Source organism: Anabrus simplex, chromosome 2 (assembly GCF_040414725.1).
Source record: "Anabrus simplex isolate iqAnaSimp1 chromosome 2, ASM4041472v1, whole genome shotgun sequence".
NCBI lineage: Eukaryota > Metazoa > Arthropoda > Insecta > Orthoptera > Tettigoniidae > Anabrus > Anabrus simplex.
In genome coordinates this window covers 1,059,459,940-1,059,477,724 of record NC_090266.1, presented here as the reverse complement: position 1 = coordinate 1,059,477,724, position 17,785 = coordinate 1,059,459,940, and the positions used below count along the sequence as shown (strand labels likewise).

The window sequence follows — 17,785 nt, the reverse complement described above, 5'->3', positions numbered from 1 at the left end:
TGAAGGTAGGTCTTCCTCAATCAATGTACAGGATATGATAGGTGGGCAGGTGGAAGGGGAAGAAAGGGGAGAAGTTTTGGAAGAGAGATTGGCTGATGTTTTAAGGCCAAGAGAAACTAGGGTTAAGGGCTTTCGTCAGAGAGTGGGCCCAGGAAATGTATCGGATAGGAATTGGCATGAGTCACTGCAGGTAGATCAGCAGAAGGAAGATGGAGATCAAGGAAGTGTTACAGAAGAGAGGCAGGGGCAAGACGAAATGGACTGGTAGGAAAGAGAAATATAGAGTAGAGGATAGGAAGAGGGTGGTGGAACAGGGTAGTGAGAGGGAGAGAAGAGAGGAGGAAGTGGGTTCTGCAGGCACCAGGGAAATAAGGGAGACCAGGAGAGGATGGTATCTAATGAGGAGGGTGGGGTTGAGACTCTGGTCATGGGGAATTAAGTTGTCAGGTATGTGGGGAAAGTATGTGGAGGAAAGGGAACCAGGGTGGAGTGTTATCCAGGAATTAGGTAAAGGCAGATGTTGAGGAAAATAGAAGGGTGGGGGAAAGTAAGGAGAAGGCAGTAATTTTCCACGTTTGTGCCAGTAACATCAGGCAAGCAGGAATAGGTAGTAACGTAGTGAGGGATGTGTGGGATCTGGTTACGGCAGCATGGAATAAGTTAAAGGAAGCAGAGATTGTTACTAGTGGGATATTGTGTAGGAGAGATACTGACTAGATGGTGATTGGGGATTTAAATGAGACTATGGAATGGGTATGTAGGAAGTTGGGAGTGACACTTGAACTGCAATGGTACATATAAATTTAGGGGCTTTGTTCTGAAGAGTTATAGGGAGGTACATTCAGGGAAATGGGGTGGAATAGGGGGGCAGTGATGGCAGTATAGGAAGCATGAAGTCAGGTAATGATGACACAAAAAAATTTAGTTTTAAACTGTATTAAATACTGTAAAGAAAGGAATAGGATTAATTTGATAGATATATATTTACCATACAGTATATTGTAACAGAAATTCAATCATGGCTGAGAAGTGATGTTATTGATGCGGAAATTTTCTCACAGAACTGGAGTGTTTACATGTGATAAATAAAATAACTTATTGTTATTATTTCAATCAAATATCATCAATAAGGATAAAAAAATTATATTTATCACATGTAATATTAATGCCAACCAGGCAATGATAAATCCTAACAAGTATTTGAACCTTAGAATTAAAATAGGCAAGATTTAGATATTCAGTTTCTTTAAGATTGCTTGAAATTAGAGTTCGTACCTAAGTTTCTCAAATTTTTACAAAGAAAAGGTCTTCCCTATTCAGAATCTAATGTTACTCAAAAGAAAGTCAACAGCATATGGTTAAAAAATGAAATCAAGCTATTATACAAGAAGAAATATTTACTAATTTTACAATTATATAGGACACATTTGACCATCTCTCAAAAATTACCTTCACTACTACTACTTGCCAGATGTTGTTTCTCACCAAATACATTCATCTTATTGGCTGTCCTCTTGGTCTTCAGTCTTTCAGCTGGAGTTCATACATTTCTCTTGGTATTCTACTAGCATCCATCCTTTGCATGTGGCCATGCCACTTGAGTATGTAGTTATTTTATACTTCCCATTATGGTTCATGCATATTTCTTCTTAGCTGCCTTCCTTTCATCCTTCTTTCTCTTTGTAGTAGTAGTAGTAGTAGTAGTAGTAGTACAAAGAGACGTAAGCTGGTGACAGGGCTTCATTCGCTGACCTGCTGGATGATTGGATAGATAGAGCAGTCTGGTATAAGTATGAATGTACTGTATGTCTGTAGAGTTCATAATTATGTTCATCACCATTTATCTTGCCTTGTGGCAGGATCTGCTGTAATGTTTTATAATCCACAATATCTAGTTTACCTGTCTGTTATATAAAGTATTCAGGAACATTCCATGAAAAGGTTTTCATGAATATTTTTATGATTTATAAAAAAGATTTCATTGATACAAAGCCTACAAAATGAATTGCAATCTCTCTTTAAAATTCTAAAATGTATTCTTTCAAATGTACTTAAGTCTTTTCATTGCAGCAAGTATAGCTGTGCATTTTGTGTTCTTAGATGTTCTTAGAGAAGGGGTTAAAGCTAGAAATACTGCTGAATGATTGTTTCTTTTTCCTTGCAGCGGGAATCATTTGTGCTGCTCCTACAATGGGTGGCTGGTACCGGGCGCAAGTAGTTTCTGTTGACTCGGAAACTGATTCTAGTGATGTGAAATTCATTGATTATGGAGGGTATCTGACACTTCGAAACTCTGAGCTCAGGCAGATTAGGTCTGACTTCATGACATTGCCTTTTCAGGCTGCAGAATGCTACTTGGCACATGTTATTCCAGCTGGAGGTAAGTTAATACAGTTATGTCTTTTCAACATTCCAAACCTGCCACCTTGTACACAGTGGTAGAATGTATTGGAAATGGAAAATAAGTGCCAACCAAATTAGTTCTTAAACAGAATTCTACTGTGTTTTCTTAAAGGTATCATCTTCATTTATTGAAAATATAGAGAAAGAATATTTCGTATTGTTGGAGAGAGTAAGGGCTTGTGCAGAGAATTTCCGTGCGTATGTTGAAGTCTTTACATCCGTATCCAGTGTCTGGTTAAGCAACTAGCAGATACAGATTCTGTGTTACACTAGATTAACTGGATATCATAATCACTTTCCTGTTTCCAGCTCCTTATGGGTTCAGATGCATTCTAATATCTCAGCCTTGAAAATAGATGCAATGAGTATGATGTGAAAATTAGCCTTTCCAAGACTAAAGTGAGGTGAGTAGGTAAGAAACCCAAGAGAACTGCAAGTAAGATTGGGAATACAAATCTGGAACAGGTAGATAATTTCAAGTATTTAGGATGTGTATTCTTCCAGGATGGTAGTATAGTAAGTGAGATTGCTAATGCAGTGAGTTTGCAGTAAGTAGGAAGTTGGCTCCCAGACAAATCTATCTTTACACTGGTCTGTTTTTTCAGACCAATTTTGCTTTATGGGAGTGAAAGCAGGGTGGACTCAGGATATCTTATTCATAAGTTAGAAGTAACAGACATGAAAGTACTGAGAATGATCACTGGTACTAACAAGTGGGAATAATGCCAGGAGGGTACTCAGAATGAGGAGATAAAACCAAGTTCGGTATGAACTCGATTGATGAAGCTGTGCGCATAAACTGGCTTCGGTAGTGGGGTCATGTGAGACAAACGGAGGAGGATAGGTTACCTAAGAGAATAATGGACTCTGCCATGGAGGGTAAGAGAAGTAGAGGGGACCAAGATGACAATGGTTACACTCTGTTTCTGATGATTTTAAGATAAGAGGTATAGAATTAAACAGGGTCAAAGTACTAGTTTCGGTTAGAGGATTGTGGCAGCATTTAGTACATTTACAGAGTCTTGCAGATTGAACGTTGACAGGCTCGACAGTCTACAGTGTAGATATATGTATGAATAATCCTATGTTTGATATGCCTTCAACTTCTGTTGATGTTTAGAGATATTAGATGCTGCATGATTTTGGGTTATAAGTAAGATAAATTACTGTGTAAAATTGAAAATTTTGTGTAGAAATTGGGAAATTGAGTGTTTGTATCTTTATGAAAATCCAGTATTGTCAGTTTGGAGTGTTTCTCATTTATGAAGAATGTACTGTATTTCAAAGGGAATTAACATAATTTGTTTATGCATAACCACTATTTTTGCCCATCCATGTTGTTTGAATTGAACAGGTTTCTAATAGATATGTACAGAGTTCACAACATATATATTGACCCCACTGCACAGTAGGACATAGTTGATCTGCCTAGTGGAATGGATGGTACACAACATGCAGCCACAAATCATAGTGTGCCATCATTTTGTTTTGTTTGTTAATCTTTGTCCTTGCCTCTTGTTACTATTGCTTATGGTACTCTTCCTACATTAGCAAGCTGTTGTGTTTACCTAAATGTGTGTTCCTATTAAAGTTCTTATCTTTTATTATCTATGAATTTGTTGGTGGTTTATTCCCTTCCAAAATAAAAATGTATGTATATATGTGGGTTTTTTTTTTTTTTTTTTTTTAGCAAGCTTCCCCCTTATCATTTTGGAGGATACGTAATACAGTAATACATGTGAGACACGATTGACGATGTTCCTCTGCTTGCCGCCCATATGGCAACAAATCGCTGCAAAAATATCCTGCAAAGCACACCAAACTCTGTTAACATTTCACACCATTAGACCAGGACCATTCCAAATTATGACATTCTTTCAGTCGGTTGTTGTACATTAATCTAACAAATGATGGAATTTTAGGTTGTGCCATGTGATAAAGAATTGTAAAATATGCTAGTAATGCTTCAAACTACAGTAAAGTGACATGCTACTGTTATGAAATGGAGAGGAATGCTTAATATCCTTAACATAAGACTTTTGCTCATCTGTTTCATAGCTGAGTGGAATAAGAATCAGTGTGCTAGTCAGACTGTAGTAGGTTCAGCGGTTCGAGTCCCATGTTGCATAAATACTTTTACTTGTACATGGTGTTTAAGTTTTCAAACGCCTGTTTTACTGGTGCTGTCACCTTCAATCCAATATCAGCAAACATAAGGTGATGGTTGCTCCCTGCATCTACTCCAAGAGTGAATGTCTCCATCTTTTACTTATTGCCAAGTGATCAATTTGGTTTTCTGTCCAGAGATCAGGTGACATCCATGAGATCTTGTGGCAGTTCTTATGTGGAAACAATGATCCACCTATAACTAATCCAAAATTACTGCATAGGTCTATGAATCTCTGGCCATTATTATTCCCTTCTCCTATTCCTTGTCTACCCATGATGATTTCTCTTCCTTCATTTTCATTACCGATTTTTGCATTTGGATCTCCAATCAATACCACCACAATGTCCTTCTTTATTCCTGCCAGTGTTGATGTCAGCCTATCATAAAACTCCTCCTTCTCTCCTCTTCTGCTACCTCTGTTGGCGCATAACACTGTACTATGGTCACAGGTCTAACTTTGATTCTTATTCGTACAGAAATTATCCTGTGTAATACAGGGGTCCATTCCATTATGCTATATTTTTGCTTTCTTTGTGAGTAAGACACCCACTCCACTTGAATGCTGATCATTTTCTTCTCTTCCAGAGTAAATGAAGACACCACCCTCTTCTGTCCTCACCTCTCCGTACCCTGTCCATCTTGTTTCACTCAACCCAAGTATCTTCATAGTTTTCACATTCCAGAATCCGATTCGTGTCCTGTATTTCATTGCAAAAGTAGTCTCCATAAAATACAGCCGGCATAAATTTCCTCTGGTTTCTGTAATAAGTTCAATTCAGGTGAGCGAGTTATAACCCCACATCACCCTAAGTTCAGTGGAGGGGCTGCTTCCTGTCTGCGCTAGATTGCAGGATTTTTCTGTAGGGGTTATCTCCCTTAGCCTTTAAAGATCCCTCTACCACAAGGCAGTGGTTTCTTCTTTATTTATCCCCAAGAAGAAGGGTTGCCTCATCCGCCAGCTTCACCGTACCAAAGGACACCTTCTCCGCCGTTGCTGCCATTGAGGTCTTCACCAGAGCCCCGTTAGCCGTCACTTTTCAGGGTTCCTCTAGGGCCTTCACAGCTGCCTTAGCGGTCATGGGGCACACACGGTCCCCACTGTACATCACTCTTACAGGCAATCCCCTACTTCATGCCATTGCCCACCTCCCACGAGGGGTTGGCGTTGTGGGAGGCAAAGTTTGCTGTAGGGTGTATAAAACTTATATACAGGCAGACATATTTTCACCACACTCGGCAAACCATAGCCTACCAGTAAATTGGGTCTCGGCTTCATAGAAACAAACGTGCCATTGCTTTGCTCACTGCCTGTTTATTTACACTATGGTTATTTTCTGTTTGTTGTTAGCTCTAAGAACAAAGGAGCAGAAATAAGACACATTGGTCTGTCTTGACTGAGATTTTCTTTAGCATCCATTTTGTATTTGCATAACTACAGTAACTGATGTTTTCAGATAGTCTTTAAACAGCAGGTATATGTATGTATGTGTGTATTTTTAGGTTCTTCCTGCCCCTGGAGTGCTGAAGCAAGGGCCTATGTGGAAGCATTAACCCGAGGACAAGTACTCCAGGCACAAGTGTGTGGCTATGCAGAAGATGGTGTACCAGTTGTTTATCTGTTTGCTACTCAAGGAACACAAGTAAGCATTACACTATTCTTAGAACATTATTACTTTTCTTCTTGTTGGTGCAACATAAAAAAAATTGAAAACCAAATAACAAAGAAACAAACAAACAAACTTTTCTTCTGGCTCTAGTTAATCATTGTGTGCTTGATCTCTTCTAGAAAGGAATATGTAATTGAGAGATTCCTGTGTTTACTGAAAAATTCTTATTTTAATTTCTTTGACGAATTTTGATTAACTTTTGCGTCTTTGGTGGACTATTGATACTGGATTATGGTCTGTAATGTGTGCAATAGTGTTGCATTTGGGCAAAGTAGTTTTGTTTGAGGAACAGGTGTACATCAAATTCTATCTTATATCAATTGACAAACATGCTTTTCAGAATTAAGAACAGTTAAGATCATTTTGATGCTCCGATCATTCTGTGGGGTCGGTTTGGGTAGCTCAGAGTGCTTTTGACTCCTGAGCTTGGGATGGTGTGTTCACAATAATATTTAAAGATGCTCAGATGTGTCAGCCTCATGTTGGAAGATTTACTGGCGTGTAAAGGAATTCATGCGGGACACAATTTGGGCGACTCATTCTGTCAAATCACTAACATAGGTTATGGATTTCATTATGGTCTGTATTGACAGTCAATCAGATCAAAGGGTAGAGGAGGGTCCACCTATTCAATACTATTAACTTGTATAGTGTCTTATATAATTGGGACTAGTTTCGACCCCATATACACCGAGTCATCTTCAGGCACGATCTAATTGGAAAAATATATTCTCACATACAACACGTAATAAATTAAACATCCTGGTATGTCTCAATTTACAATCCAAATTTTAAAACATTCATGAAGTCTGAACAACACATCCAAAATTGAAATCAAATGACACTTCAAAACTGCTGTTGTTGGTGCCGAACTATGTTGTAGCTCCCACAGCAGCCAAACGTTCCTGAGTTGATCTGAGAGTTGGCATTCCCCATTTGCATAGATGAGACACTTGGTTTATAAATTATGTTTTGTACAATAGTAATATGGGTAATGGTTTGTTGAAGGGGAACATTCGTAACTTGAATAGGTAAGGAAAGATCTTCATTGGGGTATTTACATATGTGGGATTGTAAATAAAGGGTACAGATCTCTGCACATGGTTATGAGGGTATTTACGGGTTGTAGTAAGGATGTAAAGGAGAGGGCATATAAGTCTCTGCTAAGACCCCAATAGAGTATGGTGCTAGTGTATGGAACCCTCACCAGATTCTGTTGTTGGTGTCCATACCAAATGCACAAATTTACAGAGAACATAGACATTCACTTCAAAACAATATTTAACAATAGATCACTACATCTGATGAAAAGAGATGTGTAGTGTACTACACATGGCTACAAAACACATCAGAATTGTGGTTGGACCGAGCTCGATAGCTGCAGTCGCTTAAGTGCGGCCAGTATCCAGTAATCGGGAGATAGTGGTTTCGAGCCCCACTGTCGGCAGCCCTGAAGATGGTTTTCCGTGGTTTCCCATTTTCACACCAGGCAGATGCCGGGGCTGTACCTTAATTAAGGCCACGGCCGCTTCCAATTCCTAGGCCTATCCCATCGTCGCCATAAGACCTATCTGTGTCGGTGCGACATAAAGCAAAAAAAAAAAACCAGATGGTTGGAAAAAGATCCTGACTGAGAGGGACCGCTGACGCATTTCACGGCTTGTGAATCAAAATCGCTTCCTTCCAAACCCGACAGGAGTTGCTGCACTCAGTGAATGAAGGTGCATCCCAACCTTTTAGCGAGAGAACATTACGATGGGAACTGCATGCAATAAATATTTGGAGTCGGTCACCTCGCAAGAGGCCATTCCTGGACTAGAAATGATTGAACATGGACAGTAGCTGACTGGTGGAATGTAATGTGGTCCGACGGATCACATTTTTGCTTGTATTGCAATGATGCACGTCGTCGAGTGCACTGAAGGCCAAATGAAACATTTCGTCCTGGAAGTATGAAAGGTCAGATTCAAGCCGGAGGTGGGTGTGTGATGTTTTGGAGGTGTTTTTCATATCATGGATTGGGCCCGTCACTGAGGTAACTGCTAACATGAACTGGCATGTTTATTTAAACATTCTTGATGATCAGGTGTTGCCTTTCAGTCAACAACTGCATGATGAGTATGCTATTGATATCCATATTTTTCAAGATAACAGCAAATTTCGTCGGGCTGTACACATGTTGGACTAATTTTATGAACACTCCCCATCCTATTCTCAGTTAGCCTGCAAAATCACCTGACTTTAACCCCATTGAAAATCTGTGGGACATGTTTGAACAGCGGGTAAAAGGCAGACATCAGCATTCCTGCAATTTGGTGGAGTTGTGCGATGAAATCCTCAGTGAGTGGCTTAACCTGGATGCGACGTACCTGCACAACCTTGTGGACTCGCTTCCTAACCGAATCCAGGCGGTTATCATGTCCGGAGGTGGAGTTACACGGTATTGAATTATGCTTGTAATGATTTCTCCAGGGGTGACTTAACTTTCAGTCCGTTGAGCTTAATATAATTACTTGTGCAGCCTTTCGCTTTCAAGCTCTTAGCTGATGGATGTGTGAAAACTGTCAGCCATATTTACCCCACTATGCACACACTTCTTTTAAAATTACATGGAAGGCACACCAATAAAGATATCAACATGCAAGTTTGTAAACTTGCAGAATATATATCACTCATTATCGCTGCAAGCGAGTCATGTCTCTAAACCAGAAAGGTTCAATTTAAAAAAATGTGGAAACAAAGTTGCAAGTCTCAGATTTTGAAAGTTTTGAAGTAATTCTGAGAAGTGGTTTTCACTGGACAAGTTTGTGATTGATATTAGTAGAAAAGTTATATTATTATTTACTAGCATGGTAAATATCAAGATTCTATGTGCATTAGATCCAAGGATAGATTAAATTGTGTAAAAGTGATGTATCACTGAAAAAAGTCAGCCATTTTTGCATAAAAAACACACCTTACTGGAGGTGCTGGATTATCATCTACACTTTCTGATTCGGACAAAGAAACATCATCACTTGAATAATTGTCAAGATATTCCATGATATCATCGCCAGCGGAATGAACTCTCTTTCCATGTCACACGCGATAAATTACTTAGCCTAACCTGAATGATTTATATCCAAATATACCTAACACTTCACTAACAATACACACCTAATTACATAAGAAAACTATTTAAATAATGAAGTAGCAAGTAAACTAAATATAAAGCTTATGATACTGCTTAATTTCACTATATAATCAGTATTATCAACAAAAAGAGAGAAATGCTCACATGTTTGCTGCCAATCATAATGTAAAGAAGACACCATACTCCAGTGAGCATATGTTTTAAACTCTTGAGAATATCGATAAATACGGATAGTCGGCAGTTCCCGTGGAGTATAACTCGAGTTAAAACTCTGCTATTCTGCTATCTGGCATGTAAATAACGAAATAACAACAATAGAGGCCAGTAACGGTGGATCGTTATCATGAAACTTTTTGCAGGAATTGTGGGTACCAATAGATCGTTACCTTGAAAGCATAAGTGTTAAGGAAATGGTTATTCAGAAAATATGTTCTGATATCTCACCAGTGCTTTTCAGAAGCTAGTGGTTAGCATCAACTTCAAATGTATCTATAAAAGGCTATTAACAGTAATAATATTTAATGTGAATGTATGTAACAGAACATAAACAAAACACATACTGTACCATGAATAATAGAGTTTAAGGACATACCTTTCGTAGCGTTATTTTCTCTATCAAGAGCACAGCTAGTGGTGTGCCCTCATCCTAGTCACCATCACTATCTTTTATCATCATTGATGTCTGGCTCCTTGGCTGAATGGTCAGCATAATTGCCTTCGATTCAGAGGGCCCCAGATTCAATTCGTGGCTGATACAGAGTGGTTAATTCGCCTGGCACGGGGGCAGGCTGTTTCTACTCTGTCACCAGCATCCCTACAACTCACATACCACACCTAACATTACCATACATGGCAGATGCCACTCGCCCTCGACGAGTAATGAAGTAGGAGGGTCAGCCTTACAAGGGCTGTATCAAGCTAGCAATAGTTGCACAAAATTGTCATCATTATATGTGTCACTGTCATCAAGTCTGCAATCCACTTTTCACTAGCCACATTACTGATTAAGTCATTAACAAATTTTTCTACATCTGAAATGTTGAAAGTTGCATTTTTCTTAGCATCTGTGCCCAAACATGTTCTACTTTTTGTCTGGAGGCATTGGGTATTTTGCTCAATTGAACAGAATGAAAATTCTGCTGAACAAGCAGTTGTGTAACTCGCTACTCGACCTTAAGAACAGTTGAGAACAAAATTTAAAAAAAACAAGTATCTAATTGTCACAAAAGCAAAAGGTAAAAAAATGAGTTCATAGAAAAAACAACAGAATACAACAAAAATGGAACTCAACGGTTACAGCGTGGTCCAACAAATAAGTTTCAAAACGAGGTTAAGCGTGCGATCAAGAAAACAATTTATTCTCACAAAACTAGAGAAAGAAAGACTTACCATTAAAAATCTCAAATTCCCACACTTAGAGCCCTCCCCAAAATACACAAAAACTCGTGTCCCATTAGGCCAGTAGTAAATTTCTAAGATGCATCAGGTTATAATTTAACTAACTACTCTGTCAAATGCTAAAACAAAAATCTCAATCAAATGGATTTTCCAGCATGTAAAAGAACTCCAAACACACTGGATTCTTTACACAAATCCATCAAATTCACAACGGAACTGGAAACTAACAAGATAATCAACTTTTTAGACATCACAACCTGTCATAAAAAATGTAGAGAAATCTTAGACATCATACACAATTGACAACGAATCCAACCACCCATACACACACATGTTAGCAGGACTGGGAATGCAATAATGCACAGCAATTTCCATACCAATGAACACAACAGATTTCAATGAAGCAATACAAATAATAAAACAAATCATGAAAGAAAACAACCAACCTCCTGATACAGTCGATACAATGGTAAATAAACAAAGGAAAAATACCAGAAAAAAAAACACATGAAAGAGAAAAATACATTGTCCTGAACTATGTAAACAAGAACACTGGGCGAGTTGGCCGTATGGTTAGGGGCGCAAGGCTGTGAGCTTCCATCTGGGAGATAGTGGGTTCAAATCCCACTGTCGGCAGCTCTGAAGATGGTTTTCCGTGGTTTCCTATTTTCATACCAGGCAAATGCTGGGGCTGTATCTTAATTAAGGCCAGGGCTGCTTTCTTCCAACTACTAGGCCTTTCCTTTCCCATCATCGCCATAAGACCTATCTGTGTCGGTGCGACGTAAAGCCACTAGCAAAAAACATAATGTAAACAAGAACACATACAAAGTAGCCTACATTTTCAAAAAACAAGGTCTAAAAATAGCCTTTAAGGCAGAGGTTGCCAAACTCTTGAAGCTTCTGAGCTACCGTGCAATTTTTAAATCCTACCGTGAACTACAAAAAGAAACTAGGACAGAAATAATTTTCAAACAAAATTCTTACATTTCTTTATAGCTTGTAAACTTACATTTCTAGTAAATATGAAACGAATTTTAATTAATCTGTATATAAGAAAAAGAAATTGAAATGCAATTGTACATAAGGAAGAAATTGAAGTGTAGGTAATAAATTACAAATGTAAGAACAGAACTTTTTATCAGACTCATTAATCTTAGTGAGAAGGATAGAACTCTCTTCTGTCATCAGCCAGTTCTTAAATGTTGGTAGAGTAGGTAGTGGCTGCCATTTGAATACAGTTGTCAATGTGTTAATCAGTCAGTCTGTTTCTGTACTTCTTTGTTTAAATAAATTTCATACCAGAAAAGGAAACCTCACACAGATACGTAGAGCTGAACATTGGATTCATTTTGAGAACAACTTGGACCAAAATTGGGTATTTTTTCTTTTAGAACAAGAGGCCAAATATTTTGGGAGCTTGAAGAAAGCGATTTTCCAGATAAATTATTTAAAAAATCAATTAGGTCCAACTCCACTGCAGCATTTTCTTCTTGAAAATAAAAATGCTCTGACACAAGTAGAGAACTCTTCAGCATCAATCTCTCTAAAAGATGACTCAAAAAATTGTGCAACAAATTGAAATGCTTTTGAAATCTTTGAAGCATTTGTTGCATTGAATTCTCAAATCAGAAAGAATTTCAATGTATTTTAATAATATTTTATTAACGGCAATACCATTTTACATAACAGTAGAGAAGAATGAACAAAACAAAACACACTAAAAAGAAAGTTCAATGGAGTATAAGTAGAAAAATATGTACAGATATATACACAGGTTATATTACAAATAATCACAGGAAAGTAATAGTCAATTCTGGAGATTATGTAAGTGATATCTAAAGTTTGACAATGAGCAGTTAAATATATCAATATCCACTTTGTTTAGAGATCTTGACATTCATTAAATTGGCCCATTGAATGCGTATTTAGTTCTATGCCAATTTGTAGACAATGTATTCTTGAACCTTGTGCGTCTGTCTGGTACATGTACGTTAATTTTTGCAAGGAGTTGTGGACAATTCACCAAGGAATGAAGCAATTTAAAAATGAAAAGTGTATCCAATAATTCACGACGTTGTGACAGGCTATGCAGATTTAAGGACTGTTGTAGGGATGTATAATCAACATTATCATATGAGAATCCTGCTCTAAATGAATATGAACGAAGAAATTTATGTTGTACTGAATCTAATCTATGGATAGAGGTCTGATGAGAAGGGTTCCAAACAGGTGTACAGTATTCAAGTATAGGCATACCATAGACACATACAACAATCGATAGGTGGCTATTGCTGTTGTAAGGAAGTGTTGAAGAGCCTTCATTTTCAAGGGGTTGTTTCAAACAGGGAAGTGTTTGTATTCACCCTGGATGAGATTTTCTCTCACAATTCCAGGTTTTTTTTGAGAATGAAGCAACACCTGAAATTGTTCCACCAATATCTTAATCCTTACCTTGAAGCTGCAATTTAAGGATATTTAACTTTTTGTTGATGTCTTCCAGAAGAGCAAAATCCTGCTGCCAAACCAAATCTTCTAGTTCATGGAAGAATTCCCCTCATTCTTTCAAAAATTCTAAGGCAGGAAGCAACTCTCTTCAAATGTTGTGATACTCTGCCTCATAGGTTATGAACAACTGTGTCTGAATTGCATGTACTGTAACTTTGTTCACTACTTCTATGACTGTTTTCATTACATTGTTCATATTTAAAAACTTTCCACACAGTGACCGCTGGTGTATTACACAATGATGAGACAAAAATTTCGGAAAGCTGTTGTCTTTACAACACAAGGCTATGAATCCCTTTTCTCTGCCTACCATCACAGGAGCTCCATCAGTTGCTAAGCAGGAATATTTTCAGAGTTGATAAGATTTTTAACTGCTAAAAATATGTCCTGTCCTGTAGTGCATCCTGTTAGTAGTATAATCTTTACCAGCTCCTCTCTCATTTCAAAATTATCAAAAACCATTGTTGCAAACACAGCCAACTGAGCTGTATCAACTATATCAGCTGATTTGTTAAGTTGTAGGGAAAAATAACTGCAGCGTCAAAGTCAGTTTAAAGTTTTGAAGTAAATGTCAACCTCATAACCTCAACCCTCCTCATTACTGTATTTGCAGAAAGCTGTACAGATTTAATAGCAGACATTATCTCGGGTTTTATTTTTGAAACTATCAAGTAATGAATCTGCAGCTTCTAAAAATGCAGTTTTGACTAATTCCCTGTCTTCATATGGTTTCTTATTCTGTGCAATCATTTTTGAAACTCTGTATGACACCTCAGTTGCTGCTTATTCTGGTCTAATGGTTTAAAAATAGCATTAAGTTTGGATTTTAACTTCCTTATCTTTTCTTTCCTTAGAGCAGAATCCAGTGGAAAATCCTTTTCATTCCCTGGAGTGAACAGTCTTGAAGTGACATTCAATGTTTCCTTTCTTCCCAGCTTGTACACTTGCACAGAACAGTAAACATACATTTGTCCTTTACCTGGGTAAAGAAGTAATCGGTTTCCCACTCCGAATGAAAGTGATAAGATTTTTGCTATTTGCTTGAACATGCCATTATTAGAAAAAACCTAGCGTAGTGTCAATGCATAAATGAAACTATCTGCGTTAGCCGATGTCTGATATACACACAAAAAACGTAACTTTCACAACCTCACGTGTATACAATCAAGTATTAGGCTGACAATTTAGTAATTTTGACTGACAATGGCAGTTGCATGGTCTGAGCTCAGTGGAGCAATTCCAGTTTAGCCAACCTCAGCGTTACCGCGATCGACCGAAAACGGTTTGGCAATCACTGCTTTAGAACAAACAGCACACTACAAAGATGCATCAGCAAGTACAACCTAAAATGACCTTTTCTCCAAGCCAGGAGTTCAGGAACTCAAATGTCAAGAACCAAATTGCAATGCCACAGATACAGGTCAAACGGCAGATACAAAGAACACAAAAATGTGATTAGATACAATCTGCATTCAGCCTTTGGAGAGCATGTGTACGGCAACTTGCACTATTTCACAGATATCAACACAGGTGTAAAATGCTTAGACATTGAAAATAAAAGCTAATCTTTGAACATTACCGGGCGAGTTGGCCGTGCGCGTAGAAGCGCATGGCTGTGAGCTTGCATCCGGGAGATAGTAGGTTTGAATCCCACTATCGGCAGCCCTGAAAATGGTTTTCCGTGGTTTCCCATTTTCACACCAGGCAAATGCTGGGGCTGTACCTTAATTAAGGCCACGGCCGCTTCCTTCCAACTCCTAAGCCTTTGCTATCCCATCGTCAGCATAAGACCTATCTGTGTCGGTGCGACGTAAAGCCCCTAGAAAAAAAAATCTTTGAACATTAAAGAAGCTAGCAAAATTTACATTGAAAAATATTTGCCCCCTTTTGCCCTATTGAATTAATTTTCTGCAAAACATTTCTCACTTTTTGCCTTATTACTCTGAATTAAGATGTCTGAAATATGTGTTAAGATATTCTTACGTATAGTAAACTCTCTGAATTTATGCAGGGTCATCGCCAATTGAGACATTTTAATATGTTTTATTTATAACTAAAATTACGGTCGCACAAGACACTCCTTAATTTATATTGTCAAAATCAACTTACATTTACTCCCTAATACACAAAAATATATTATAAGATCAAGAAGCAGCATTCTGCTTCCTCTCTCGAATGTGCAGAGTCATTGCCCTTAACATTCCCCTTCTCTCTCTCCACGAAACAGAGTTATTGCGTACAGAATTTCCCTTTACCCTTCCCTACTACCCCCCCCCCCCCACTCTCTCTCTCTCTCTAATACGAAAACCAAGACCGGAGCGAACTGGTTTCAGTCCAAACACAGTTGCCGAAGGTAACAGATGATAGCAGCTCAGATAAGTACAGAAATATATACTGAAGTGACAGTGGAGGACCAGTTCTACAATCATCGTTTGTCCGTACTTATTCATGACATCAGCCATTCATAATCACGGACAAGGTTACACAGCAGAAACAAAATTGTACATCTAAGCGCATGGTTTAAAGTGATTTGATAGAATCTGAGGATGTTCTTGTAGAATGAAACATGTTATCCTTTGTTTAAGCCTCCGTGGCTCAGGTGGCAGCGCACCATTCTCTTGCCGCTGGGTTGCATGGTTCAAATCCTATTCACTCCATGTGAGACTTGTGCTGGACAAAGTAGAGGCAGGACAATTTTTTTCTCTGGATTTCCCTGTCATCTTTCATTCCAGCAGCACTCTCCAGTATCATTTCATTTCATTTGTCATTCATTAATCAATGCACCAGAGGAGTGAGACTGGCTTTGGCAGCCGGCACAATTCCTATCGTTGCTGCTAGGTGGGGATACATTCATTCCATTCCTGATCTCGTCGAATGACTGGAAACGCAACTAAGGTTAGGTTTAATGAAGAATCCCACCTTCCAATACTTATTTGCTTTTTATTGCTAGTCTGTGTAATCATAAAAGGTAATTCCAGCTTAAAATCTAGTTAAATGATTAAATAAGTACAGTAGAACCTCGATTATATGTTCCCGGAAACTACGTTTTCCCGTATTATTCGTTCAAATTACGTGGTCCCGCGAGCATTCTAATTAAATCACGTTGTAAAAATCCCGCATTATCCGTTCCTCGAAGATACGATTTCCCGGATCAACAGTCCAGAAATGTCAGTCCCATCAACGCTAAATCCTCGATCACATGTTTTCTAAGAAACTGTATCTCACGAAAGGGCGGCTACGGCATATTTACGGATCATGATGTTAACGTCCCGTCATTGCGGTAATTTGAGGAAGTGGCCTACTGTACTGGAAAAGCGATCGGCGGTTAACTTGAATAAGGAACCACCTTAGCATCGCATTCCGATGGTATTGTTTAGAGAATCCTCGGAAATCATACGCCAGAGTGTGTCCACAACAATTGGAAGGAGACAGAGCGCATTTCGGCAGCTCTACTACAAGACGGAACGAGTTTCTTCAAATATTCGTACTTGCAAAACGTCTACATTATGTCCAGGTTTAGATGTTAATTTTTTTTACTTTTTTTGAGTGTATTGCCGAACAGATTTTCGGCACTTCCCTCACGGCACTGTATAGTCACTGGGCTTTCAAGCAGGAATCGAAACTGCTCCTTCTTAAGTAACACAAATTTAGTAGATAGTTCAAATTATCGTATACGATTATGTTATCGAGACCAGAACAGATGTTGCACCTTACAAATATAAAGCCAAGGGAGGTTTTGGTCCAAATATTAGACTGGGGATTTCATGTGTTTGTGTTAAAATATTACAAAAACTGCAGCTGTTTTATTTGCGCACATTGCATTTAAAAACTTTGTATAATTTCGCACTCGTACCGACTTGTACAGCAAGCACGCTTTCCAGCTGAGTTCAAGGTCCTGAATAACTGTAATTTCGGAAGTGTTAATGAAATTTTTTCTCTTTCCAATTTGATTGTGATTAGTGACGGGCAGAATTGAATATAATGCATTCCAGAACTTGAGAATCGATGGGGCCTACTTACATTCGAAACCATATTCTCGAGTTCAACAGAACCTTTAAAAGTCAATGTAGGCCTAATTTACGCGGTACAAGATTTCCATAAACTATAAACAGTACCGTATATCGGTGACCAAATTACAATGGAAGATGAGAAAAGAAAGGGTTTCGCCATCATGTTGGGTGGTTTTGTATCTAATGTGTTTTATTTAATTAGATTACAATTTTAAAAACTAGTTGTGGCCAGTTGTTGTTTGGCTTGGCGTTACAGGTATTAGATTTTTCGATGAGTTTGGCTGATCAAAGTTGCTGAACTGAAAGAAGTTTTCAGAGGAAACTGACAAAGTTTTCGTGGTAACACTGAATGTAAAGTTTTGAGATTTTTAGGCACGCACCTGTAATTAATGTTTGAAGCCGTACCCGCGGTCTAACTCGCCTGCCTCTCACCCAGATGGCTCAGGTTCGATTACTGGCCAGGTCAGGCATTTTTACCTGGATATGAGGGCTGATT

General features: G+C 38.4%; 1 protein-coding gene across 4 annotated transcripts in view; it reads left to right on the top strand.

Moving 5' to 3' along the window:
- spoon (spoonbill) overlaps positions 1 to 17,785 on the top strand; it is a 357,164-nt gene that overhangs the window by 319,347 nt on the left and 20,032 nt on the right. For all 4 annotated transcript variants that reach the window (XM_067142006.2, XM_067142007.2, XM_067142004.2 and 1 more), the window contains exons 6-7: positions 2,165 to 2,380; positions 6,074 to 6,213. In XM_067142006.2, the coding sequence (XP_066998107.2) occupies positions 2,165 to 2,380; positions 6,074 to 6,213 (356 nt within the window). The remainder of the gene's footprint in view (positions 1 to 2,164; positions 2,381 to 6,073; positions 6,214 to 17,785) is intronic.